This window comes from Schistocerca nitens, chromosome 7, assembly GCF_023898315.1.
Source record: "Schistocerca nitens isolate TAMUIC-IGC-003100 chromosome 7, iqSchNite1.1, whole genome shotgun sequence".
Lineage (NCBI taxonomy): Eukaryota > Metazoa > Arthropoda > Insecta > Orthoptera > Acrididae > Schistocerca > Schistocerca nitens.
Window position 1 is genome coordinate 561,344,497 of NC_064620.1, and position 27,780 is coordinate 561,372,276.

At 45.4% G+C, this 27,780-nt stretch overlaps 1 protein-coding gene across 1 annotated transcript in view; it reads left to right on the forward strand.

Annotated features, from left to right (window-relative positions):
• The window catches only part of LOC126194927 (coiled-coil domain-containing protein 170), a 436,254-nt gene that overhangs the window by 116,387 nt on the left and 292,087 nt on the right, over positions 1-27,780 (forward strand). The window contains exon 3 of the mRNA XM_049933307.1: positions 8,802-8,933. Coding sequence (XP_049789264.1) covers positions 8,802-8,933 — 132 coding nt within the window. The remainder of the gene's footprint in view (positions 1-8,801; positions 8,934-27,780) is intronic.

Sequence of the window (27,780 nt, forward strand, 5' to 3'; positions counted from 1 at the left end):
AGGGGATACACTCGGGGAAGACCAGAATATCATTCACATAGATATTGAATAGGATGGGAGACAATACCGATCCTTGTGGAATGACCGCCGACAATTGGCGAATGCCACAACGCAAGCCTCGTTGAGCCACTTGGAAAGTGCTACTGTGGAGGAAGTCATCCACTATCTTGACATAAATATCCAGTATAGGGGTCTGTGTCAGCATCTTTTGTACTAGGCTGCCTTGCCAGATCTTGTCATAAACATGCTGCAAATCCAGAAAACGGCATCTGTCGACTTGGTAGTGTTGAAGCCTTTGTTGATGTGTTTAGTGATCTGTAGGATCTGAAGTTCGGCAGAGATGTGCAAAGTGAATCCAAACTGTTCAGGTCGGATCGTCCCAGCCGCTGCCAGAGGTTGGGAAAGTCGGTGGAGGATCACAGATTCAAGGACCTTCGCCATAGTATTTAGGAGGCTGATGGGCCTGTTGTTGGTGGGGGTCATAGGGTCCTTGAACAGCTTGGGGATCGCAATCAGCTTGACTTGTTTCCACTGAGGTGGTAAAGGCCAGACGTGAGACAACAGTTTAAAATCTTGGTGAACAAGATGAGTGGCATGTGGGGAAGGTGGCAAAGATGTTTGTTGAAAATTCCGTTCAATCCAGGGGCCGACAGGCCACATTTCCGTCGTAGGATACGCTGAACTTCTGCCATGGACGTAAGGAGGGGGGCAGACTGGGGTGGGCGGTTGATGAAAGCGACAACAGCTGTCAGGACATCGTGTTCGCCCCGAGTTCGTCCGGAGAAAGGTTCTGGACAAGGGGGCGGTTTTGGGCCTCGAACGCATCCGCCAGCTTTTCCACAATTGGGAGGCTATCATACAATAAGCCTGCTGCTGTTTGAATAGGATGGGCAGTTTCCTGCATAGAACGCCACAGGGCGCGAATGACAACCTAGTCAGACTTATGGTGGAGGAGGAAAGCAGACATCCTGTCCTCCATTGTTCGGACCTCCAGTCGGCGAGATGGTGGCAGAATTCGCGCTGGAGGCGTCTCATTTGACGTTTGGCCCACGGATCGCAAAACTGCTTCCACCGCCGGCAGTAGCAGTTCTTTTGCACCTTCAGCTCCTGTAAAAGGGGAGGCAAATCGTCCATAGGGGTTAAAGCCCGAGGTACAGTGCAGGTGGAGAGTTTCACTGCTTTCTTTATTTTGGCGGTAAGGTAATCCATGGCATGGACTATATTGGCCAGTGTTGTCAAGTTGTGGTCATGTCGAGTGGTGTCATTAAGTACCCTGGCAAACTTGACCCAATCATTGAGGATCACAGTGGAACGAACATCAAATGAAAGAGCAGCATCAGTGAGGTGCAGGAGGACTGGGTCATGGTCAGAGGCCAGTTCGTGGAGAACTTCCAGTGAAAACTCAGCGGCAATGTTTTTGAAGATGGTCACATCCAGAACATCTGGCTGGCAGTTGAAACGAACTGGGATGTGGGTAGGTTTGTGGGGGCCATAGACTGATAGTGCTTAAGTATCTTCCAGGTCAAGGAGGAGTTGGCCTTTGGGGTTAGAGACCCAAGAATGCTAATCTGGGTGCTTGGCATTGAGATCCACCCCAACGATGAGCCTGTCGAAGGACGTCAATGTGCAGAGGTCCGCTTCCAGCAGTGGCTTGTCTGGGCTCAAATATGCTGCTGCGAAGGTAATGGCACCAAGGCATGTGGAGTCAGTAACCACAGTGGCCTCTATGTGTTCCATTGTCTGGAAAGTCTCTTGAGTATGGACAAAAACTTTGTTGAGGAACACTGCCGTGCGTCCATCACAGTGGTCGAGGCATTCAGAGTGGTAACACACCATGTTGCAAAGGAGGAAATCGTCCGCCGGTTTGAGGTGTGTTTCTGTGACCAGTAAAACATCCACATTATGGTCATGGGGGAAGGCGTTCAACTCCGTCTTCATCCGTTTTATGCCATTGGCATTAAAAATGCAGGTGACAAGATCCCGAGGGGGCTGATGGTGGTGTGGTGGTCGATTCGCCATTACAAAACTATTTGACTAAGCCCTTCCACTAGGGTGATGACCTTGGAGAGCCTGTCCTCCGACCGACGGATTTTGTGTGCAGTGTTACGAATAAGGGACCAGATGTGGGGTGTCATGAAGGAGGAGATGACCTGGAGGACTTCAGGCATGTCCTCCCAAAAGGACGCATCACCCTGCTTGCCCCTGCGGCGTGCAGGGTAGGTATAGGGGAAGAGGGCTGGGATCCGGCCACAGGTGGACTGGAGGGAGCTGCTGCTGGCTCCTGTAGGCGGTGAGCAGTGGAAGCCATCATGGAAGACAAACAATGAGGAGGAGACCGGGCTGCAGCAGCAAAGGATGTCGTGAGAGTCTGGGCAGAAGGAGGCATAGGTGCCACAGAACCGTCCAGTGCCAGAGTGGCTGGTACCAGAGCAGCTGCTGAGGGTGATGCACCAGGATGGCCCTACAATACAGGAAAGTTGGCCGTGTCCCATTGTGGTTTCCTTTTGCGAGGGAGTGAAGACTTCAGTGCCTTCTGGGAAACAGGGCACCCACACCCCGTCCAGGATGCCATATGGTGGGGATCATGGGCTGTGCCCAAACACCTGGCTCAGGTAGGTTTCTCTGAGGCAGGGAGCGTACAGTTCTCAACTAAATGTGGGCTGGCACACTTAACACACAGCAACAGCAGGGAGCAGTAATTCCCAATATGTTGTAAACGTTGGCATTTTCGATAGCTGACTGGCCCGTTGTGTCCCTCATACGATTCAATCCGGACCTTCGTGTACAGAATGTACCGGGTTTGGTAAATCCGCTCAATGTCCTCCCTCCAGGAAAGGGTGACGACGTGGGTAGGGCAGGGGTTCAACGCCCAAGTCTCAGGATCCCTCTTGCTATACTGGTGGACCAAAGGGTCTTTGAAATGGAGCCAAAGTAGTTCCTCCTTGACCTCCTCTGCTGTAACCTCTGGTGGCAAGTTCTTAATGACGATTTTGGTTTGGTGATTATCCGATGTCTGGTGAGTAAAGTACGGCACCGCCTTTGATTTGACAAGGTCGAGAATGGTAAAATAGTCATCCCTACTGTCGAGCAGGTATTTCGCATGATCTTTTCGGTAAACAGCTCGTAATTGGCCGAAAATGAGCCTCTGGATCTCAATTTTCAGTTTTGTATAATTAGTGACATTATGTACCACAATAGGGGGTATCTTCTCTTTCTTCAGAGGGCTTGACGGGGTCTCTTGAGGGTTGGGAGCATGAGACATTTCCTCATTCACAGGACCATCCGGTGCGGCATCCCCCAGAAGGGAGGTATCAGAGCACGATCCACTGTCACCACTGCCAGCATGGGTGGAGGAGCATGTGGAGCGACAGCCAGAGGACTTTACAACTGGGTCAGGGTGGCCAGAAGACTCGCCGCAGTGTCGGGACAATGCAGGAAGAGGTGCACTCATAGGTACTGCTGGGTGGTGGTCACACACAGCCGAGGCGTTCACCGCCTCACTACGAGAAAGATCTAGTACTAATTGGTCAGTTGAGTCGTCGGACGACGGCGACACGGAAGGACGGTCCCTGACACAAGACGGTAGACTGTCGTCACGGTGATCGGTTTCAGTGCCAGTGGTACCCACTGGCGATTTGTGGCGGTTGGCGCGATTCAAACGATCCTTCGCCCGCTGCGAGGTGGGCGGAACATCAGGCGCGACTGAAAGCCGGGGTGAGCGGCGTTTCCGACGCGATTCACCCCGAGGGGCGGCGATGGAAGAGTCGGAGAGCCACTGAGGTCGCTCCGCGTACTCCTCCATTGACATGGGTCTACCTGACGTAGCCAGGGACCCAGCATGAGAGGACTACGCACACCAAAAACTTCCCAGCTAATCTGGGGCAAAAACTACGAAATACCAACGCCGAAAACGCAGATAAACATCGCCGATATACGGTGAAAAGTAGAACGATACGACATGGGAACACACTCATACAAGAAAACACTTCTAGGGATCCAACCTGTAGCACGCTGTGCAGCTCTGGCGCCGACCTTTATAGCGGCGGCTGCGGAATACTCTCGGCACTGTTTTCTTGTCAGGTGTGTGGCGGATGCAAATAGGTTCCTTGGAAGTGGCGACCTCTGCTAGCGATGGTACTGCCGCCTGGTGTCCATCCGTTACTGCGACAGGGCGAGTTCGCAACACCGGGGGCATGCAGGGGCCGTGTAGGCAGCACGCGTGTCCGGGGTTCTCGAAGAGTTGCCGATCGCTTTTGCGAAGATCTCCGGTACAGCAAGAAGGATGATAAGCCTCAATATCCATTATCGACGGGTACCGCAGATCTGCTGTGAAACAGCATTGCAACACTACGCAGTAAGAATTTTAAAATGTAGTTGACAAAGAAAGCTAAACATTACGTGCGACAGATGAATTGTATGCATGGTTCTGCACATCGCGAAGCACTTTGTCTTAAAAATAAAGGCATGGAACACGTGATGGAATTGGCAGTGCAATAGTAAATCCTATAAAGTCTCACGCATTATTACGTCATCAATTGGAACAATTTTTTACTGAAATGAACGAGGAGTGTGGAAACGTTGAAAGTTTCCCGTCGTACCTCCTAGCCTAGGGACGCCAGATGAAAGTTGATGTCGTCAAGCCCTGAATGAAAAATTGCGCAACGGATAACTGGGGAGGGGAGCTTGAGAGCGCTACCTAGAGAGCGTGTCCCATTCTGTACGACACTAGGCAAGGGGCTGGAGAGCTCACACGCTGATGTGTGGCTCCCTGCATCCTATATCTTTTATTTTAAATGAATTCCTTTAACTGGACTCCTATGTGATTTTTAAGGTATGTTAAAGATTGATGACAATTGATTACGTATTTACTTTAAATATTATCACTCGATTTTACAGCGATTGCAGCAATTGTTCCAGTTTACAGATATTACAATTTTACAACTTATAGCTCGGGTATATTATATACTATTCTGCACGCACATTTCTACGGGCAAGTCGGAATTGCGTTGGCCAAATGTATACCACCCAAGTCTCCCAATATTTTACATAGGACATCCACTATGTGAGGAGCATAACGGGCAAATTGGGGACAAGATACATTAACACAGGGGGTCAAATTTCCTAAATTAACGAGATCATTCATTTCCTTACACAATCCGAAGCTGTAAATAAAAGAATTAGTACAAATATTCAAATACCTCTCTTGCATGCGTGAACATTGAGACAGACGCACTGAGGGCACGACTGCTCACTTACCCGTCTTCTGTAACACCCCTGAATATGGCAGACATCCCCGGAGGTCTTCCTGGGCCCCGGTGGAGGGGGTGGTCGAACCACTTGGCCGTGACCAACCTCTCCACCCCAAATCTTGTGACACTGGAAAGTCTTTGACTTTTACCTGCCTGTGCTATCTCTCTGATCCCCTAGCCAGGAGTAGGGTTGGCACTACTACAGAACTACTTCCCAACAAAGATTTGGCCACGCTTTACGGTAAGGTGTGAGGACGATTAGGAAAGTTCAAGTGTTGATTCACATTCACGTACAAGAAATGCATAATACACGACACATATAAATACGTATTATGAAGCCTGACACATTTCTTTCCACCCGTCGACATGGGTTCTGTTGCACCCGCGGCCGGCCGCGTCGTGTAATAAAATTGGCTGCGGAGCCGTCTCTGTTTCTATTTCCCGGTGCGAGCGAGCAGCGAAACCTGCTGCTTATAAAGCGGAAACAACTGTACCGTTTCAACGTTACATGACGCTGCGAGATACGTTCGTTAGGTCGAAGGACATTCCAATTTAAGCGCCCCTATTGTTGAATTTCTCAAGAAAAAGGGAAGCAAGGATGATAATTAAAATATCCGAGGTTATATCTGATCTTGAATTTTAAATATAGTTGACTGGAGACGAGGAGAAGCACCTTATTTCTGATTTCATGGCGCAAATGGACGCATTTAAAGAGAAAATCGCGCTGTGGAAGGGATAACTTCTGACAAGGAACACCGCTCATTTGCCTAAGCTCATTGGCGTCCAAGAAAACGCCAAAACTCGAAAATTCTGTTTTGAAAATGATTTTGTTTGTAACGGGAAACAAACAGACGCTGTCCGTCGACGCTGTCGTTGTATGAAAACGTGATGGCCAGTATTTGTTTGGGCTGACTACAGTAATTCATTTGCAAAGACGAAATTGCAGATTTCAGCGGAACTACCAGATAAAACGCACCCGATGACTCTTAGGAGGGACATGCTGCATGTACCAAACAGAAGCACTGGAAACAGAGACTTTTTCCAGTTGTTTTGCGAAATACAAACATTTTTCTACAATTGAAACAAAGGGAGCACGGCATTGACGCAAAATCCCCAAGATTGGCGATCCTTTACAGAAGCTCGAAACTTGGCGCGGAGTTCGATGCGAAACGCCTATAACAGTTTCCACAACGAAACTTTGTCTCGAAACCTGGCAGAAAATCCAAAGAGATTCTCGTCGTATGTGAAGTATGTTAGCGGCAAGAAACAATCAATGCCTTCTCTGCTCGATAACAATGGAGATACTATCGAAGACAGTGCTGCCAAAGTAGATTTACTAAACACAGCCTTCCGAAATGCCTTCACAAAAGAAGACGAAGTAAATATTCCAGAATTCGAATCGAGCACAGCTGCCAACACGAGTAACGTAGAAGTAACTATCCTCGGAGTAGTGAAGCAACTCAAATCACTTAATAAAAGCAAGTCTTCTGGTCCAGACTGTATACAAATTAGGTTCCTTTCGGAGTATGCTGATACATTAGCTCCATACTTAACAATCATATACAACCGTTCTCTCGACGAAAGATCCGTACCCAAAGACTGGAAAGTTGCACAGGTCACACCACTATTCAAGAAAGGTAGTAGGAGTAATCCACTAAATTACAGGCCCATATCGTTAACGTCGATATGCAGCAAGGATTTTAGAACATATATTGTGTTGGAACATCATGAATTACCTCGAAGGAAACGGTCTATTGACACACAGTCAGCATGGGTTTAGAAAACATTGTTCCTGTGAAACACAACTAGCTCTTTATTCACATGAAGTGCTAAGTGCTACTAACAAGGGATTTCAAAAAAATGGCTCTGAGCACTACGGGACTTAACTGCTGAGGTCATCAGTCCCCTAGAACTTAGAGCTACTTAAACCTAACTAACCTAAGGATATCACACACATCCATGCCCGAGGCAGGATTCGAACCTGCTACCGTAGCGGTCGCTCGGTTCCAGACTGTAGCGCCTAGAACCGCTCGGCCACTCCGTCCGGCAAGGGTTTCAGATCGATTCCGTATTCCTGGATTTCCGGAAGGCTTTTGACACTGTACCACATAAGCGGCTCGTAGTAAAATTGCGTGCTTGTGGTATATCGTCTCAGTTATGTGACTGGATTTGCAATTTCTTGTCAGAGAGGTCACAGTTCGTAGTAATTGACGGAAAGTCATCGAGTAAAACAGACGTGATTTCAGGAGTTCCCCAAGGTAGTGTTATAGGCCCTATGCTGTTCCTTATCTATATAAACGATTTGGGAGACAATCTGAGCAACCGTCTTCGGTTGTTTGCAGATGACGCTGTCGTTTATCTACTAATAAAGTCATCAGAAGATCAGAAGAAATTGCAAAACGGTTTAGAAAAAATATCTGAATGGTGCGAAAAGTGGCAGTTGACCCTAAATAACGAAAAGTGTGAGGTCATCCACATGAGTGCTAAAAGGAAATCGTTAAACTTCGGTTACACGATAAATCAGTCTAATCTAAAATCCGTAAATTCAACTAAATACTTAGGTATTATAATTACGAACAACTTACATTGGTAAGAACACATAGAAAATGTTGTGGGGAAGGCTAACCAAACGCTGCGTTTTATTGGCAGGACACTTAGAATAGGTAAGGACATTGCCTACATCTCGCTTGTCCGTCCTCTTTTAGAATACTGCTGCGCGGTGTTGGAACCTTACCAGGTAGGACTGACGGAGTACATCGAAAAAGTTCAAAGAAAGGCAGCACGTTTTGTACTATCGAGAAATATGGGAGAGAGTGTCACAGAAATGATACAGGATTTGGGCTGGAAATCATTAAAAGAAGAGCGTTTTTCGTTGCGATGGAATCTTCTCACGAAATTCCATTCACTAACTTTCTCCTCCGAATGCGAAAATATTTTGTTGACACCGACCTACATAGGGCGGAACGATCACCAGATAAAATAAGGGAAATCAGAGCTCGTATGGAAAGATGTAGGTGTTCATTCTTTCCGCGCGCTATAGGAGATTGGAATAATAGAGAATTGTGAAGGTGGTTCGATGAACCCTCTGCCAGGCACTTACTTGTGATTTGCAGAGTATCCATGTAGTTGTAGATGTATAACGACCATAAATCTAAAATTCCGTATATAGAGCTCAAATTTCGTTCTATACCCATTAATGTATATATCAACGTAATCAGGACAGATTACAGAATTTAATAAAGTTACAGAAATTCGATTTTTGCATGATTAACAAATATAGTGCCCTTAAGGGTGACGTGCGAGATGCAATGCGGTAGCAGAAACGTACGCACCCACGCGACTGTATTTGACAGGACTCGGTTTATGCGAGATTCTAGTGACATGCCGACAAACGCGGAGGAATGGGTACCCCAAAGTTTTACGATAAACAGAGAATAATGATAGTACCACTACATTGCTCTACCCTAAATCGCCAAATCGCCAGCTGAGGACTGTGTATGTTTGATGAGACGTGTCTTTTAACCACGCCTCCTTGTACGGTGTTGTTCACAGCTTGGAGATGCGCGAGCACAGCTGCGGTCGCGCGAGCAGCGGCTGTCGGAGCTGCAATCGGAGGCTGAGCAGCTGCGAGAGCAGAACGCCCGGCAGACATCCATCATCACGTCGCTGCGCAAGAGGGTTCAGGTATGCCTGCAGCTGCAGCTGTACGACACCAGAGCGCGGCGCATGCTACGACACGAGCTGTCCGTGCGTACCAACTTGACACGTGTCGCAGTAGCTGATGGAAGCGACCGTAAGTGGGAAATACCCCCTAGACGGTCAATAATACTGTGCAATATTATCGACGTTTTCCATGGACTGCTCAGCTGTATTGCAGATAATATCTTGCACGAAATCAAATCAAATGGTTTGGAATGTTGGTTATAAATATGCTGCTGCAGTGATAATGGCTCTACTTCGTAGACGTGACTGAAAGCAGTTGAGGAACCATGCGACCAATATCATGATAAGAATAGAAGTAGCCTTAAAATGGCTGACTGGTCGTAAAATTATAGTCACAGGATATTTCTGGACCCTTTTTTATTCATTAAGCTTTAGGGCTCTGCTCATCTTCAGATGACGGTCGAAGTAGAGAGGATATAAAATGTAGACTGGCAATGGCAAGGAAATCGTTTCTGAAGAAGAGAAATTTGTTAACATCGAGTATATATATATATATATATATATATATATATATATATATATATATACGAGGCCTGTTCAGAAAGTAAGCTCCGATTGATTGCCAAATTGAAACCACAGTGAACATCAGAAATGTTTTACTTGTAACAATTAGCTACACCTTTCAGCTACTTCTCTACGTAGTCGCCGTTCTGACTTAGACTTTTGTCATAGCGTTGTACCAACTTTCAATAGCCTCATCATAGAAGGCAGCCGCCAGTGCTTTCCGCCAATTCTCCACGCTGGCCTACACCTCGTTGTCTGTGTCAAAATGTTGTCTTCAAAGACAGCGGTTCATGTGACCAGAGATGAAACTCAGGGGGAGACAATTGCGGACTGTATTGTGGGTAATCTAACATTTCCATTTGAAAACGATGCAGGAGCATCTTCATTGCCCCTGCAGAATGCGGCTGAGAATTGTCTTGAAGAAGAAACAGCACGACAGTTATGTAATGTTAGCTGCATAGCTTCAGGCGAAATTTCTCACCAGGCCCTCGTACTTGGCGGCAGACACTATTTTCTAGACATCTTTACGCACTCACTGCGAGCTCAGAAAAGAGAAGAGCGACGTGATGCTAACTGGGGTTATACTAGAGACACTACCCAACACATCTGTGCAAAGCTTTATCGGATTTTCATAGTCGTTTCCATTTCGCGACCGATCGGAGCTTACTTTCTGAACGCCCCTCGTATATAGGGTGTTACAGTAAAGCTGCATGTCCTCGGGAAAAATTACGGCTGTAGTTTCCCCTTGCTTTCAGCCGTTAGCAATACCAGCACAGCAAGGCCGTTTTGGTTAATGTTACAAGGCCAGATCAGTCAATCATCCAGACTGTTGCCCCTGCAACTAGTGAAAAGGCTGCTGCAAGGATGTAGAGGCTTATCTCACTAGGGGTAAGATAGATACTGCCTACAGGAAAATTAGAGAGACCTTTCGAGAAAAGAGAACCACTTGTATGAATATCAAGAGCTCAGATGGCAACCCAGTTCTAAGCAAAGAAGGGAAGGCAGAACGATGGAAGGAGTATATAGAGGGTTTATACAAGGGCGATGTACTTGAGGACAATATTATGGAAATGGAAGAGGATGTAGATGAAGATGAAATGGGAGATAAGATACTACGTGAAGAGTTTAACAGAGCACTGAAAGACCTGAGTCGAAACAAGGCCCCGGGAGTAGACAACATTCCATTAGAACTACTGATGGCCTTGGGAGAGCCAGTCATGACAAAACTCTACCATCTGGTGAGCAAGATGTATGAGACAGGCGAAATACCCACAGACTTCAAGAAGAATATAATAATTCCAATCCCAAAGAAAGCAGGTGTTGACAGATGTGAAAATTACCGAACTATCAGTTTAATAAGCCACAGCTGCAAAATACTAACGCGAATTCTTTACAGACGACTGGAAAAACTGGTAGAAGCGGACCTCGGGGAAGATCAGTTTGGATTCCGTAGAAATATTGGAACACGTGAGGCAATACTGACCCTACGACTTCTCCTAGAAGCTAGGTTAAGGAAAGGAAAACCTACGTTTCTTGCATTTGTAGACTTAGAGAAAGCTTTTGACAATATTGACTGGAATACTCTCTTTCAAATTCTAAAGGTGACAGTGGTAAAATACAGGGAGCAAAAGGTTATTTACAATTTGTACAGAAACCAGATGGCGGTTATAAGAGTTGAGGGGCATAATAGGGAAGCAGTAGTTGGGAAAGGAGTGAGACAGGGTTGTAGCCTCTCCCCGATGTTATTCAATCTGTATATTGAGCAAGCAGTAAAGGAAACAAAAGAAAAATTCGGAGTAGGCATTAAAATTCATGGAGAAGAAGTAAAAACTTTGAGGTTCGCCGATGACATTGTAATTCTGTCAGAGAAAGCAAAGGACTTGGAAGAGCAGTTGAACGGAATGGACAGTGTCTTGAAAGGAGGATATAAGATGAACATCAACAAAAGCAAAACGAGGATAATGGAATGTAGTCAAATTAAATCGGGTGATGCTGAGGGGATTAGATTAGGAAATGAGACACTTAAAGTAGTAAAGGAGTTTTGCTATTTAGGGAGCAAAATAACTGATGATGGTCGAAGTAGAGAGGATATAAAATGTAGACTGGCAATGGCAAGGAAATCTTTTCTGAAGAAGAGAAATTTGTTAACATCGAGTATAGATTTAAGTGTCAGGAAGTCGTTTCTGAAAGTATTTGTATGGAGTGTAGCCAAGTATGGAAGTGAAACATGGACGATAACTAGTGTGGACAAGAAGAGAATAGAAGCTTTTGAAATGTGGTGCTACAGAAGAATGCTGAAGATAAGGTGGGTAGATCACGTACCTAATGAGGAGGTATTGAATAGGATTGGGGAGAAGAGAAGTTTGTGGCACAACTTGACTAGAAGAAGGGATCGGTTGGTAGGACATGTTTTGAGGCATCAAGGGATCACAAATTTAGCATTGGAGGGCAGCGTGGAGGGTAAAAATCGTAGAGGGAGACCAAGAGATGAATACACTAAGCAGATTCAGAAGGATGTAGGTTGCAGTAGGTACTTGGAGATGAAGAAGCTTGCACAGGATGGAGTAGCATGGAGAGCTGCATCAAACCAGTCTCAGGACTGAAGACCACAACAACAACAATATAGGGTGTTACAAAAAGGTACGGCCAAACTTTCAGGAAACATTCCTCACACACAAAGAAAGAAAATATGTTATATGGACATGTGTCCGGAAAAGCTTACTTTCCATGTTAGAGCTCATTTTATTACTTCTCTTCAAATCACATTAATCATGGAATGGAAACACACAGCAACAGAACGTACCAGCGTGACTTCAAACACATTGTTACAGCAAATGTTCAAAATGCCCTCCGTAACGAGGATACATGCATACACCCTCCGTCGCATGGAATCCATGATGCGCTGATGCAGACCTGGAGAATGGCGTATTTTATCACAGCCGTCCACAATACGACCACGAAGAGTCTCTACATTTGGTGCCGGGGTTGAGTAGACAAGAGCTTTCAAATGCCCCCATAAATGAAAGTCAAGAGGGTTGAGGTCAGGAGAGCGTGGAGGCCATGGAATTGGTCCGCCTCTACCAATCCGTCGGTCACGGAATCTGTTGTTGAGAAGCGTACGAACACTTCGACTGAAATGTGCAGGAGCTCCATCGTGCATGAACCACATGTTGTGTCGTACTTGTAAAGGCACATGTTCTAGCAGCACAGGTAGAGTATCCTGTATTAAATCATGCTAACGTACTCCATTGAGCGTAGGTGGAAGAACATGGGGCCCAATCAAGACATCACCAACAATGCCTGCCCAAACGTTTACAGAAAATCTGTGTTGATGACGTGGTTGTACAATTGCGTGCGGATTCTCGTCCGCCCACACATGTTGATTGTGAAAATTTACAATTTGATCACGTTGGAATGAAGCCTCATCCGTAAAGAGAACATTTGCACTGAAATGAGGATTGACACATTGTTGGATGAGCCATTCGCAGAAGTGTACCCGTGGAGGCCAATCAGCTGCTGATAGTGCCTGCACACACTGTACATGGTACGGAAAAGACAGGTTGTCCCGTAGCACTCTCCATACAGTGACGTGGTCAACGTTACCTTGTACAGCAGCAACTTCTCTGACGCTGACATTAGGATTATCGTCAACTGCACGAAGAATTGCCTCGTCCATTGCAGGTGTCCTCGTCGTTCTAGGTCTTCCCCATTCGCGAGTCATAGGCTGGAATGTTCCGTGCTCCCTAAGACGCCGATCAATTGCTTCGAACGCCTTCCTGTCGGGACACCTTCGTTCTGGAAATCTGTCTCGGTACAAACATACCGCGCCACGGCTATTGCCCCGTGCTAATCCATACATCAAATGGGCATCTGCCAACTCCGCATTTGTAAACATTGCACTGACTGCAAAACCACGTTCGTGATGGACACTAACCTGTTGATGCTACGTACTGATGTGCTTGATGCTGGTACTGTAGAGCATGTCAACACAAGCACCGAAGTCAACATTACCTTCCTTCATTTGGGCCAACTGGCGGTGAATCGAGGAAGTACAGTACATACTGACGAAACTAAAAGGAGCTCTAACATGGAAATTAAGCGTTTCCGGACACATGTCCACATAACATCTTTTCTTTATTTGTGTGTGAGGAGTGTTTCCTGAAAGTTTGGCCGTACCTTTTTGTAACACCCTATATATATAATATATATATATTATGTTTGAAAAAGAACTCCCTAGTTTTAAGTATAAATTTTATGGGGAAATTAATGAAAAATCACATCAATGAGTACATGTCATGAAAGAGAATTCCTTCAAGTTTTGCTCAATAGTAGGCTTCAACGTGGGATCCACTTGTTGCCCTGCACACGTCGAGACGATAATCCACTTCTCGCCACGTATTCACCAACATTTCAGGTGTAACTGTCCCAACTGCCGCGAAGATTTTTTCCCGTAAATGATTGGTCTCTCTGATCTTTTCACTGTACACAACATTTTTTATGTGGCCCAAAAGAAAAAGGCCGGTGGGTTAAGTCTGGACTTCGTGGTGGCCAAGGTATTGGGCTAGCCCTGCCTATCCACCTTCCTGGAAAGCGAGTGTCAAGAGCCGCACGGACCTGGTTACTGTAAAGAGGTGGGGCGCCATCTTGTTGGAAAAACACGCGAAACACGGATCTATTCAACAACGTCTTCAGAAGTTCTCTGTCTACTTGGTGATTTTGCTTTTAAAACACTACCGGTTTCCTTGAAAGACTTTAGCCAATGACGGATGGTTATTGCTGTAGGTGGTTCACGACCATACTGACGTCTAAAATTACGTTGCATTGTTATAACTGACTCAGTTTTCGGAAGCCAAATAACACAATGCGCTTTGTGTTGCGGAGTACACATTCTTCCAGAGTTGCCCTGCACTGCACTGCACGCACGCCTGGAAAAGCAGCACTGGTGCCGTCTTGAGGTCAAGCAGACCTGCCAACTGCAGGGGAGCCAAACTTGGAGAGTTGATGAATCAAACACCACAAACTAGAATACCGTATGTCACTTTGTACAGATTCTACGACACATTAAACTAGGGAGTTCTTTTTCAAACACGCTATATATCTTCGACAAAGTTGTCAAATGACGTCAGAAGCAACATAGGTTTTATAACTAAAATAATAAGAGCACTTGAACGTGTGTGAAATCTTATTTTGCTGTGTGGAATTGTTAAACCTGTGTTGCTTTTGACCTTACTTGACAACTTTGTTAAATTTGTATGTTCACTTTGTATCGATGGGTATGTATTACATCTTGAATGTCTTGTTGCCCTATGGTGGTTTAATACAGGTGCTCCATTTACACACATGTGTAATTTTGCAAGAGTGTAAAAAAATATATTTGTTATCAGGTCATATGAAGGTTGGTAGAGACCGAAACGCGTAAAGAATTAAAAAAACGGGTCCAGAAATATCCTGAGACGATTATTTCGCGACCAACCAGCCATTTAAAGCCATTTCTATTCTTTCTCTACTTCATTCAAAGCAGAAAACAAGATGGATGAAAAACTGATTCAAGGAGCGTCATAGATCGCCCACGAAAACATGTTGAGAGAATTGAGTTTCAAAAAAAAAAAAAAAAAAAAAGAAGAAGAAGCAGAGATTATCATTAAGTTTTGTGTGTTGTGGTCCGATATTTAACACATTACTGGAAATGGCTCTCCCTGTACACTGGCGTTCCCGAACATGGGTACTTACCCGGCCTCGCCTCTTCCCCTCACTATCCGATAAATTTCTGCGAACGTCCGTACCCCATCAGTAAAATCAGAAAATAATGCAATGAGAGGCGCAGCTCCATCAAGTCGTATCTATTACACTAAGATACCTGTTACCGGCAATTCTTTCGAATGCTTGAAATTTACAAGTGGTATTTCACCTCACAGTACTTTACATATAGTTACGGAAACGTGTCGTGGAATAAAGCGAGCAGTAAAGGATTACGTATGGGTAAGTAATGTTTATGTTATCGGCGTTGCGTGGAATCGTGGTAGTCTATAGAACTCATGGGTAATATGTAGAGTAGCGTATGATTTTAGGCAAACAATGAAACACAGGTTTTTTGTGAAGTTGTTGTATACTCTTCCTGGGCTTTCTATATAATTCCTAAGCATTGTACAGAATGATCAGTACCATTTATGCAAAATATTAAAAGGGCACAAGGTGAGAAGCCTCTATTAACTAATAAGCATTTGAAACTGGAAGAACAAAACTACGAAATAGAGTACATGATATTCTTACCGGGAAACTATGAAAGCAGAACTGCGATTGAAGTACTTGTTACAGTAAGTACTCGCTTTTCTTCTTCACAAAAAAACACTTTACATTTTGCCAATTTGATCTTATACATATATTTCACAACTTAAAGACGAATAGGATCAGAATGTTGTTACCCATAAAACCCAAAGCAGGACTGGCATGATCTACTTGTTGCAGCAGTTGCACTTAATTTCTTTTTCACAAAAAAGGCAACTCATATTTTGTCATTTCGTGTTCCACTCACACCTGACGAATCCTTGGACGCTTCCTGTGGACTGAGAATTAGCTGCAAATCGGGGACCTCTCGTGGTCAGGAACGTCTTCAATTCTCATTGAATTCTTTGGGCATACGGTGAAATCCTATCTTGCGTAGAGCTGCTTCAAGATTCCTTCTCCAGTTTCATTTCGGTAAAAGCCGTATTCCGTCACGTTCATAACAACAGCCAAAAGATTGCGTGAGTCACCCCACCCTCTGTGGACGTCGGAAATCGAAACACACACAATGTGGCATCAGAGGCACAGGAGCATTTCTTTTTTGTCAGAGTCTCTTTTCACTGCTTTAGCCTGAATCTCGAGGTTCAGTTTCCATTCCGTTTCACTTTGGATAGCTTTCCCAATGTTGAAACAAACACTGCACGTAATGCTAATCCCATAACCCTCCACTTCCTCGTCGTCTTCGTCTATAGGAGAATGACCACACAAGGCATGAACGTTTCGACCACAGTTTTGGCACGTATGAGCACAGCTGGTTTCTTTTAAAAATACGCGACAGATTGAAGAAAAGAAGGATTTCCGGTAACCACAGGAATTGGAGGCTCTTCATTATCCATGACTTCATCACAGTTTTGGTTTCCCCCATCATGGATTGCATTGTCATCTATGTCTTCTGCAGGGAGCTGTACCTCTTGCATTGATTCATCTCGTCTTTCTTTCTGCTGTTATTTGTGCGCTCTTTGTTATTTTTTCCAGCTCTTCCTCAGTCTCTACGTCTTGCAAGCCGTCGTGAGATAGGGACGCTGTCGAGAGACCTACTTTGCAGCCCAACAGAGCTTCGTATGGTGACATGTTAACCTCAGAATGAAAAGCTCTGTTTTTCATAAGTTGCACGAACCGCAGTCCATCACTCCAACAGCTAGTTTTTTTCATCTTACATCCAAGCACATCGCATATTTTCAATGTCCTGATTTTCTTTTTTCGACTCTGCGAAGTGGCGTGGCTTACCATGGATGATCTTCAAGGTAGGCCAGTACCCCTTTAGCCTGTTTACCACATTGTTTGCAAGTTCCCTGCCGTTGTCGGACTGTAGAATCGTTGGAGCTTCAAGCAACGAAACTACGAGGGTGACTCAAATGAAAACTTTAAATTTGTAATAACAAATCGTAATTTCGCGCTGTTATCCTGTAAGTTGGTAAGCGTGCTACAAACAGCGTGCAGAATGGCCTGTATGTGACAGCATAGTACAGATGCACACATACCGTCGCAGTATCAGTATAAAGATGGCCGCCCCACTTGCTACTTGCACCAGGGAAAAACAGCGTTCTGTTATTCGGTTTTTGTGTACTGACGGTGTGAAACCTACTGAAATTCATCGACGAATGAAGGTTCAGTACGGTGATGCATGTTTCTCACAGCAGCAAGTCTACGAATGGAGTAGGAAGTTCGCAAATGGTGTGACTTCAGTGGAAGATGCTCCTCGTCCAGGTCAGGCACAATTAGTTGTGACTCCACAGAACATTGGAGCAGTTGAAGCCATAGTGAAGGAAAACCGCCGAGTGACAGTGAATGACATTGCAGCATGTTTACAGATTAGTCATGGGTCAGCACACCACATTGTGCTTGATGTGCTCCAGTTTCACAAAGTGTCTGCAAGATGGATGCCACTGCAGCTGACTCCTGAAACGAGAGAACGACGTGTTGATGCTTGTGAAGAACTTCTTCGGCGGTTTGAACGAGAACGTGAGGCTTACTTGCAAGAATCGTTACTGGGGACGAAACCGGGGTTCACTTCCAGCAACCGGAAACGAAGAGAGCGAGCAAGGAATGAAGCCATTCCTCATCACCAAAGTGATTTCCATATCTTTGGACCACAGGACATTGACAGGAAAGAAGTTCCGTTCTGATGAAGAGATACGCCACGCGGTGCATGAATGGATGCGCGGACTACCAAAAGAATTTTTTTCTAAAGGAATTTATGCACTCTGTAAGCGCTGGAGGACTTGCATTGAGGATGGGGGAGATTATGTTGAAAAGTGATACAGCTTTGTACGAGTTCTACCCAATAAATAATATTTAAGGTTTTCATTTGACTCATCCTCGTATGTCGATAAGGTTGTAGGCTAATTCTTCCGCTATCTTTGATTTCAGAACCCTGAGAACAACTAACTTAGTGAGATGAATTTGCTAGACCATTATAAACTTGTACTCCCTATTATGATGGGACTGAAAATCGATGAGATTGACCTCACAACGGGAAATGAATTCCGAAAAAACCGTTGGCTTGGCCACAACACCTTTTTTATCACCTTTTTGCTTTTTCTGGCAAGTCTCACAAAACTGAATGACAGCCCAATATCATGTTCTTGTACTTGGGTGAAAGTTCTTTCAACGTCCCGTCCCGCCCTCCATGACCAATAGCCAAATGTGCCTTATAGGATACGTCAAATAACTTGGAGTGCGGTTCTAGGCGCTCCAGTCTGGAACCGCGCGACCGCTACGGTCGCAGGTTCGAATCCTGCCTTGGGCGTGGATGTGTGTGATGTCCTTAGGTTAGTGAGTTAAGTAATTCTAAGTTCTAGGGGACTGATGACCTCAGATGTTAAGTCCCATAGTGCTCAGAGCCATTTTGAGCCAACTTGGAGTGCGCGAAGTAAAATTGAATAGCACTCGTACCTTCTTTTACATGATAGATCGACTTAGTCTTATTCTCGACCATCATTACGTCATAGTGTTTCTGCAGCTAATAGCGCCGTGGTTCCTTCTTCATGGTCGTCTTAGTCTTTTTCACGTAGTTTACTAACTTTTGGTAACTGGTTTCGGTTATCAGAGCTTGTGATAATTCATCGTAGAACCGTCGTCCCATGTCAGCATGGCGTGCGTGATTGCTGTCGTGGCACAACAATCCCTTCCGACATAGCGATACAAGAACAACGGGAAAGGATGACAAGAGATCGTCTGTGGAACCTCAGCCGGATGGGCGGTATCCTTGGCGTGATAGTTGAACGTCGTACAACAATACGCGGTCTTTGCAACCATTAAACAAAGACACGAACGCCACCGCAAACAGTGGTAGCGGAAAAAATGGCGGGATTAGGCGTATTATATGCTTTGCTAGCAGGCAATCTGTCAAGGTATACAATGCCGAGGCAATGTAACTGAAGCGCCAAAGAAACTGGTATAGGCATGCGTATTCAAATACAGAGATATGTAACCAGAATACGGCGCTGCTGTCGGCAACGCCTATGTAGGACAAGTGCCTGGCGCAGTTGTTAGAGAGGTTACGGCTCCTACGATGGCATGGTATCAAGATTTAAGTGAGTTTGAAAGTGGTGTTATAGTAGGCGCAAGAGCAATGGGGCACAGCGATGAAGTTGGGCATCTCCAGTACGACCATTTACGAGTGTACCGTGAATGTCAGGAATCCGGTAAAACATCAAATCTCCGACATCGCTGCGACCAGAAGAAGATTCTGCAAGAATGGGACCAACGACGACTGAAGAGAATCGTTCAACGTGACAGAAGTGCCACCCTTCCGAAAACTGCTGCAGATATCAATGCTGGGCCCTCAACAAGTGTCAGTGTGCGAACCATTCGACGAAACTTCATCGATATGGGCTTTCGAAACCGAAGGCCCACTCGTGTATCCTTGATGACTGCACGGCACAAATCTTTACGTCTGGTCTGGATCCGTCGGCACAGACATTCGACTGTTGATGACTCGAAACATGTTGCCAGATCGGACGAGTCTCGTTTCAAATTGTATCGAGCGAAAGGTCGTGTACGGATATGGGGACAGCCTCATGGATCCATGGACCTTGCATGTCAGCAGGGGACTGTTCAAGTTGGAGGAGGCTCTGTGTGGGGCGTGTGCAGTTAGAGTGATATGGGAACCCTTATACGACTCTGACAGGTGTCACGTACGTAAACGTCCTGTCCGATCACCTGCATCTATTCATATCCATTGTGTATTCCGACGGACTTGGGCCACTCCACCAGGACAATGCGACACCCCACACGTCCGGAATTCCTAGAGAGTGGCTCTAGGAACACTCTTCTGAGATTAAACACTTCCGCGGGCCACCAAACTCCCCAGACATTCAGCATATCTGGGACGTCTTGCAACATGCTGTTCAGAAGAGATCTCCACCCTCTCGTACTCTGATGGACTTATGGACAGTCTTGCAGAATTCATGATGTCAGGTCCCCCCAGCACTACGTCAGACATTAGTCGAGTGCATGCCACGTCGTGGTGCGGAACTTTTGCGTGCACTGCGGGGGCCCTACACGAAAAATTAGGCAGGTATACCAGATTCTCTGGCTCTTCAGTGTATAAAATATCGATCTTTCCAAACTGTGACGTTCGAGTTTAGGTATTCTATACTTAACAAAGGCATCCAATAGAATACTGGATTTCACACAATGCCGGAAACATATACACAGAGATAAATAATATTATATACTTTTATTCATAAGTAGCTGACAAACCTGATACTGCTCGGGCATTCATTTTGTCAGTTTCGCACTAGAAATGAAAACAAAAAATGAGCTGTGCTTTTAGAGAAGAATCCAAAAAATTCCATTCCTATGTATTCGTGAAAATACCGTTGTAATTATGAAACTGCCGTAAAAAGAAATATCCATAATGTACAAACTTGTAAGTACAGTTTCCAAATTTTAAAAAAAAGGTGATCGCGGGCAGTTTCCGTTCGGTGGGCGCACCTGCTTCGGAGTGTCTACAAAGCGATTTAGTAAAAGTTTTTATGGCAACGCCTCTTCATAACTCCATAGACGGCTGCTGTTTTTGCCTACAGCCGTTTGCAAATCGCAACTGAAAGCTGTCAAAAGCACTGCCATGTCTCACGAATTTTCCAATTTGACTCAAGTGTACGAGTCTCTTAGCAGTAAAGAATAAATGTGTTAAAATTCATGCATGATATGGTAATTTTTCGCGGATCTCGGTATTATCACGTCCTATCTCTTGAATAATGGTGTTGTACAATGATGCACTTGTGTAAGTACAATCAGCGGCATGTGCGGGTACTGTCTGCGAAACATGTTGCGAACAGGATTAACAGAAAAGAAGTAATAAATTTAAGCGTCAAGCATAATGCGCAAGTTTTTCCCGCATCTCAGTTTAATGACGTCATATCTCCTGTTTCATACAATGATATAATTTTGTAGGTACATACAGCGGCGTATTTGGATGCTCTCTGGAAAATGTGTTCAGAATAGAGTTAGTAGCACAGAAGCAATACATTTAAACGTTATCTATGACGCGGCAGCTTTTCGTGAATCTCAGTATTTATGACGTCATACCTCCTGAACTAAATGTTGTACCATGATATACTTTTGTCGGTGTATTTAACGGAATAAGTGAATATAGTATGCGAAATTTATTGCGAACAGAGTTAGTAGCTCAGAATTAATACATTTAAACATCATGCATGATGCGGCAGTTTTTCACACATCTTATTGTTTATGACGTCATATCTCTTGGACTACGATAGGTACGCCATTCTTACCCCTACAGCGCTTGTTGGCTGATTACCAAGTTTGGTTGAAATCACTCTAGTGGTTTAGGAGGAGATGTGGAACTAACACACAAACACTCATACATACATGCATACATACATTTTTATAATATGTATGAATTTTGCATTAATTAAGCTTTTTAGAAACCTCTACCTTCGTGCCCATTTCTTACATATTAAGCAACAAATTATACGATTCATCAATCTTAAAAAATCCTGCTTCTATCCTCATCTGCCCTAATATCTCACAATGCCAGCAATGATTTATACATTTCGATGTGCTTCAAGATCAATGGTCTTTCGTCTTGTTTTGAGCTCGTTTTCCGCACAACAGCAACAAACTTAACCTAATCTAACCATCTTGGGCCGTGCAGCACGCGAGAGACTGTCAAGTATACTCTCACAGATTACAGAATATTACCAGGCAGCGCAACACATTTCCAAAGTTTTTGATGTTCTCAATATTATTGCGCAACCCCTCAATCGCGCTCCTAGACTGTCAATGTTACTACACGCCCGGGAACCGTCTACGGGGCGCCTTAAAGGTCGCTCCCATCAGCCACCGCGCCGAGTGTGAACGTTTGCGCGGATGTTAGAGTCATTAGCACGGTGCTGCTTTCAGGCCGCCCAGCTCGCGTCTCACGGCCTGTCCCATCGACCACACCAATGATAGGCAATCCGAGATCCGAGAACAGCCAAGTTGTCGATTTCAGCAAGTTTATCGTTGTTCTCGACTACCGAACTCAGTTCACAATTTTCGGTTCTCGCTTTTCCGTTATCGCTTCCAAGTTCTTGGTTTTCGGTAGTCGCTTTTCAGTTCTCGGTTTTGCGTTCTCGTTTATTAGTTCGTCTTTCTTAGTTATTGTTTTGCAGTTGTTTAGCGTGTTCCCATTGACCAAAATGAGGCCAGAGTTCTCCGATTTACATTTGTTCCCATTTTTTCTGACGTCATTGATTTGTTCATTAGAACGTTGCATTTGAAAGATGTAATAAAACTACACTCCTGGAAATTGAAATAAGAACACCGTGAATTCATTGTCCCAGGAAGGGGAAACTTTATTGACACATTCCTGGGGTCAGATACATCACATGATCACACTGACAGAACCACAGGCACATAGACACAGGCAACAGAGCATGCACAATGTCGGCACTAGTACAGTGTATATCCACCTTTCGCAGCAATGCAGGCTGCTATTCTCCCATGGAGACGATCGTAGAGATGCTGGATGTAGTCCTGTGGAACGGCTTGCCATGCCATTTCCACCTGGCGCCTCAGTTGGACCAGCGTTCGTGCTGGACGTGCAGACCGCGTGAGACGACGCTTCATCCAGTCCCAAACATGCTCAATGGGGGACAGATCCGGAGATCTTGCTGGCCAGGGTAGTTGACTTACACCTTCTAGAGCACGTTGGGTGGCACGGGATACATGCGGACGTGCATTGTCCTGTTGGAACCGCAAGTTCCCTTGCCGGTCTAGGAATGGTAGAACGATGGGTTCGATGACGGTTTGGATGTACCGTGCACTATTCAGTGTCCCCTCGACGATCACCAGTGGTGTACGGCCAGTGTAGGAGATCGCTCCCCACACCATGATGCCGGGTGTTGGCCCTGTGTGCCTCGGTCGTATGCAGTCCTGATTGTGGCGCTCACCTGCACGGCGCCAAACACGCATACGACCATCATTGGCACCAAGGCAGAAGCGACTCTCATCGCTGAAGACGACACGTCTCCATTCGTCCCTCCATTCACGCCTGTCGCGACACCACTGGAGGCGGGCTGCAGGATGTTGGGGCGTGAGCGGAAGACGGCCTAACGGTGTGCGGGACCGTAGCCCAGCTTCATGGAGACGGTTGCGAATGGTCCTCGCCGATACCCCAGGAGCAACAGTGTCCCTAATTTGCTGGGAAGTGGCGGTGCGGTCCCCTACGGCACTGCGTAGGATCCTACGGTCTTGGCGTGCATCCGTGCGTCGCTGCGGTCCGGTCCCAGGTCGACGGGCACGTGCACTTTCCGCCGACCACTGGCGACAACATCGATGTACTGTGGAGACCTCACGCCCCACGTGTTGAGCAATTCGGCGGTACGTCCACCCGGCCTCCCGCATGCCCACTATACGCCCTCGCTCAAAGTCCGTCAACTGCACATACGGTTCACGTCCACGCTGTCGCGGCATGCTACCAGTGTTAAAGACTGCGATGGAGCTCCGTATGCCACGGCAAACTGGCTGACACTGACGGCGGCGGTGCACAAATGCTGCGCAGCTAGCGCCATTCGACGGCCAACACCGCGGTTCCTGGTGTGTCCGCTGTGCCGTGCGTGTGATCATTGCTTGTACAGCCCTCTCGCAGTGTCCAGAGCAAGTATGGTGGGTCTGACACACCGGTGTCAATGTGTTCTTTTTTCCATTTCCAGGGGTGTATATTATAGTTATCATACACTGAGGTGACAGCAGTCGTGCGATACCTCCTAATATCGTGTCGGACCTCCTTTTCGCGGTAGCGTTCTCGCTTCCCGCGCCCTGGTTCCCGTGTTCGATTCCCGGCGGGGTCAGGGATTTTCTCTGCCTCGTGATGACTGGGTGTTGTGTGATGTCCTTAGGTTAGTTAGGTTTAAGTAGTTCTAAGTTCTTGCCCGCATCTCGTGGTCGTGCGATAGCGTTCTCGCTTCCCACGCCCGGGTTCGATTCCCAGCGGGGTCATGGGTTTCTCTGCCTCGTGATGGCTGGGTGTTGTGTGATGTCCTTAGGTTAGTTAGGTTTAAGTAGTTCTAAGTTCTAGGGGACTGATGACCATAGTTGTTAAGTCCCATAGTGCTCAGAGCCATTTGAACCATTTCTAAGTTCTTGGGGACTGATGACCATAGATGTTAAATCCCATAGTGCTCAGAGCCATTTGAATCATTTGAACCTCCTTTTCTCCGACGTAGTGCGGCATCTCGACGTGGCACGGACTCAAAAATATTGAGCCACTCTACCTCTACAGCCGCCCATAATTCAAAAGTCTTGACGGTGCAACATTTTATGCATGAGCTGACCACTCGATAATGTCTCATAAATGGTCGATGAGACGCAAGTCGTGAGATCTGGGTGACCAAACAATTGGTGCCCAGTGACATAGCGTATTGTCAACCGTAAAAATTCAGTCGTTATTTGGGAGCATGAAGTCCATGAATGAATGGCTGCAGATCGTCGCCAGGTAGTTGAACATAAGTATTTCTTATCGATGATCGGTTCAGCTGCTTCTGAGGACCTAGCACATTCCATGTAGACGCGGTCCATACCATAATAGATCCCCACCAACTTAATCCAGTGCCTGTTGACGACTTGGGTCCATGGCTTCGTGGGGTCTGTCACGCACTCGAACCCTACAATCAGCTCTTACCAACTGAAATCGGGACTCCTCTGATCAGACCACGGTTGTCCAGTCGCCTAGGATCCAACCGACATGGTCACGAGCCGAGAGAGGCGCTGCAGGCGATGTCGTGCTGTTAGCAAAAGCACCCCCGTCGCTCGTCTTCTGCCAGTGAGCAATGCGTACAGTAGAGGAACAATTCGGAGACAATGATTGTTTCAGCATGACAATGCACCCTGTCGACTATTTGTGAACAGTAACAGTCCTGAAATGGATTGACTTGCCGATAGTGCCGACCTAAACCCAATGGAACACATCTGGGATGAGTCAGAACGTCGACTTCGCTCCACACCCACTACCTCCCCTGGTTGACGAATAATGGGCTGCCATTCCTCCACAGACGTTCAGACACCTCACTGAAAGTGTCCCCAGCAGAGTTCAAGCTGTCATAAAGGTGAAGGGTGCCACACACCATATTAACGTCCACTAATAGGTGATCACGTAGTGTGTAACGTTCTTTAAAGATTTCTTTGGAGTACATTGAATGATTGCCTGAACCAGAAACGTATGCAAAACTGCAGTTATTGTGTAGCGTGTTATAACTGCAGGTGGTGTGTTATTGTTAGCATAAACCTTACATGACCCTATTTAGCCCATATAAACAGGTGTTCATCTGCATTCAATTTCTTCTTCCTTCTAGTACTCAACACAAATGGCATACTGGGAATCAGTGTACCATATGGCTGTTTAGCCAGAATTCCTGCTGTCTGTGCTATGCTCCATGTCTTCCATGTAAGAATATTTGCATCTGGAAATGCTTCAAGGCCACCATAGTCACAATGATTGCCCCATACTACAGCAAGTGTAAGCCATGTACTACCTCCAAACACGGCTTGTACATCACATGTAAAGTTCAAACGTAGTCCACGAAATACGTTTGGTCCTCCAATTAGCTGTTGTTTATTGAACTGCCCAGCAAGATCAATGTCTATCGCCTTCAGAGAACGATAAACAGGAACGCTGCGCCGCCAGCGACGACGGTAACCACGTCGCCCAGGCATTGCTGGCTAAACCAATAAAGAAATACAGTCACTGCAAAATACGTTCAGCCCCAGCCCTGTTCAAAACTGAGAACTTTGGTCCCTGTGCACATAAAAAAGAAATACGTACCTCTAAAGTACGAATGGTGGATCACGATATATTCTGGTCCCTCATGAAGAAGAATAAAATATACTAGCTACAGGCGCAGCGGTGTGCAATACTGGCTGTAGTACTCTGAAATGTACACGAAATTCTTTTGGCTGATAAATGAAAACATCTAAGAAAAATTCATGTCTTTGAAAACATATGACCTGGACAGGGAGGCGGTAGTGATTAGGGTGAATTACTAACACTGACCTTTTCAATAGTGAAGTTAAGTTTGGCTTCCCAAAACATCTGACAACAAAAATTAAGTTACTCAGAAAAATTACATCATTTTCACTAATTGAGTCACAAACAATGAAATTTATTCAGCAAGTATTATCTAACCTCACTAAAAAAGCATGAAGACAAAATATCAAATTGCGTACTCCTAGTCTTGCAAACATTTCAAACGGGTAATATCTAACTAGCCTATACATCAAATCTGTTTACGCATCCTGGGGTTACTCAACATATAGCTCACTGTTACCAATTATTAGTCAACTCATTTACATTAACGTGCTGGCAATTCTAAAGTCATAAAAATTTAATTTCTTTACATTACTTGCGAGAAGACTTCTGCTTCCACATTTATGTTTCCAATAACACATGTACTCGTGATTCCTACATTATAATCTAACTTGGTGACATTACAGAGCACACCACTAGCACTGCCGACTGCATCCTCTTTCGCTCACAGACAGATACCCACTGCGTGAGCCAAGCGCTCTCTTATTCCAACACTACAATCTCAGACCAAAAGCCATATCTTTGGCTCTGCGGTCGTGCACAGTCAGCGATCCGCTTTATAGAGCCCATCAGAGATATACATCATTTATAATATAATAGTTTCGTTATTAGTATCATTACAATATTCGGGTGCCACATATAAGTGTACCCCAGTAGACTCCTTTCAAATGCACGTTTGTTCTTACGACGTACAAACCAGAGATATGCTGTATACGTTTCCATAGTATCAGTAATGTTGTAAGCTGGTCTCTGTATTTTTTTTCTGTCTGAAATGTAGCCCAACTTTACAGAACCTAATACGAACTGAACTGTAGCTGATCTGAATCCAGACTGAATTTGTCTTAAATGCGCAACGGAAGTAAAACAATTATCTGGTCCTAATCAAAATTACCACTTACCTCGCGTCCTGACAATATTGTTGCACATTTCTCGAAAGCACAACAGCAAGCACACAGCGGCTAAGCTAGGTGTTTGTTTCTAAATACGTATTCGAACTGCTGCATGTGGTAATACGTAATGACGAACTGTGAGATGGAGAGAGTAACTATTCCTATCAAATTATATTACAAGACAACGATTTTAGAATGAAATATATACTCAAAAAGACAGAGTAAAGCTTCGCGTCATCTTCACACATAATATTGGTCAGAACTATACTATACTGAACAGCGTGAACCACGATTTAAAAAGGGTACAAAGTTGAAACTTCCTGGCAGATTAAAACTGTGTACCGGACCGAGACTCGAACTCGGGACCTTTGCCTTTCGCGGGCATGTGCTCTACCAACTGAGCTACCCAAGCACGACTCACGCCCCGTACTCACAGCTTTACTTCTGCCAGTACCTCGTCTCCTACCTTCCAAACTTTACAGAAGCTCTCCTGCGAACCTTGCAGAACTAACACTCCTGAAAGAAAGGATATTGCGGAGACATGGCTTAGCCACAGCCTGGGGGATGTTTCCAGAATGAGATTTTCACTCTGCAG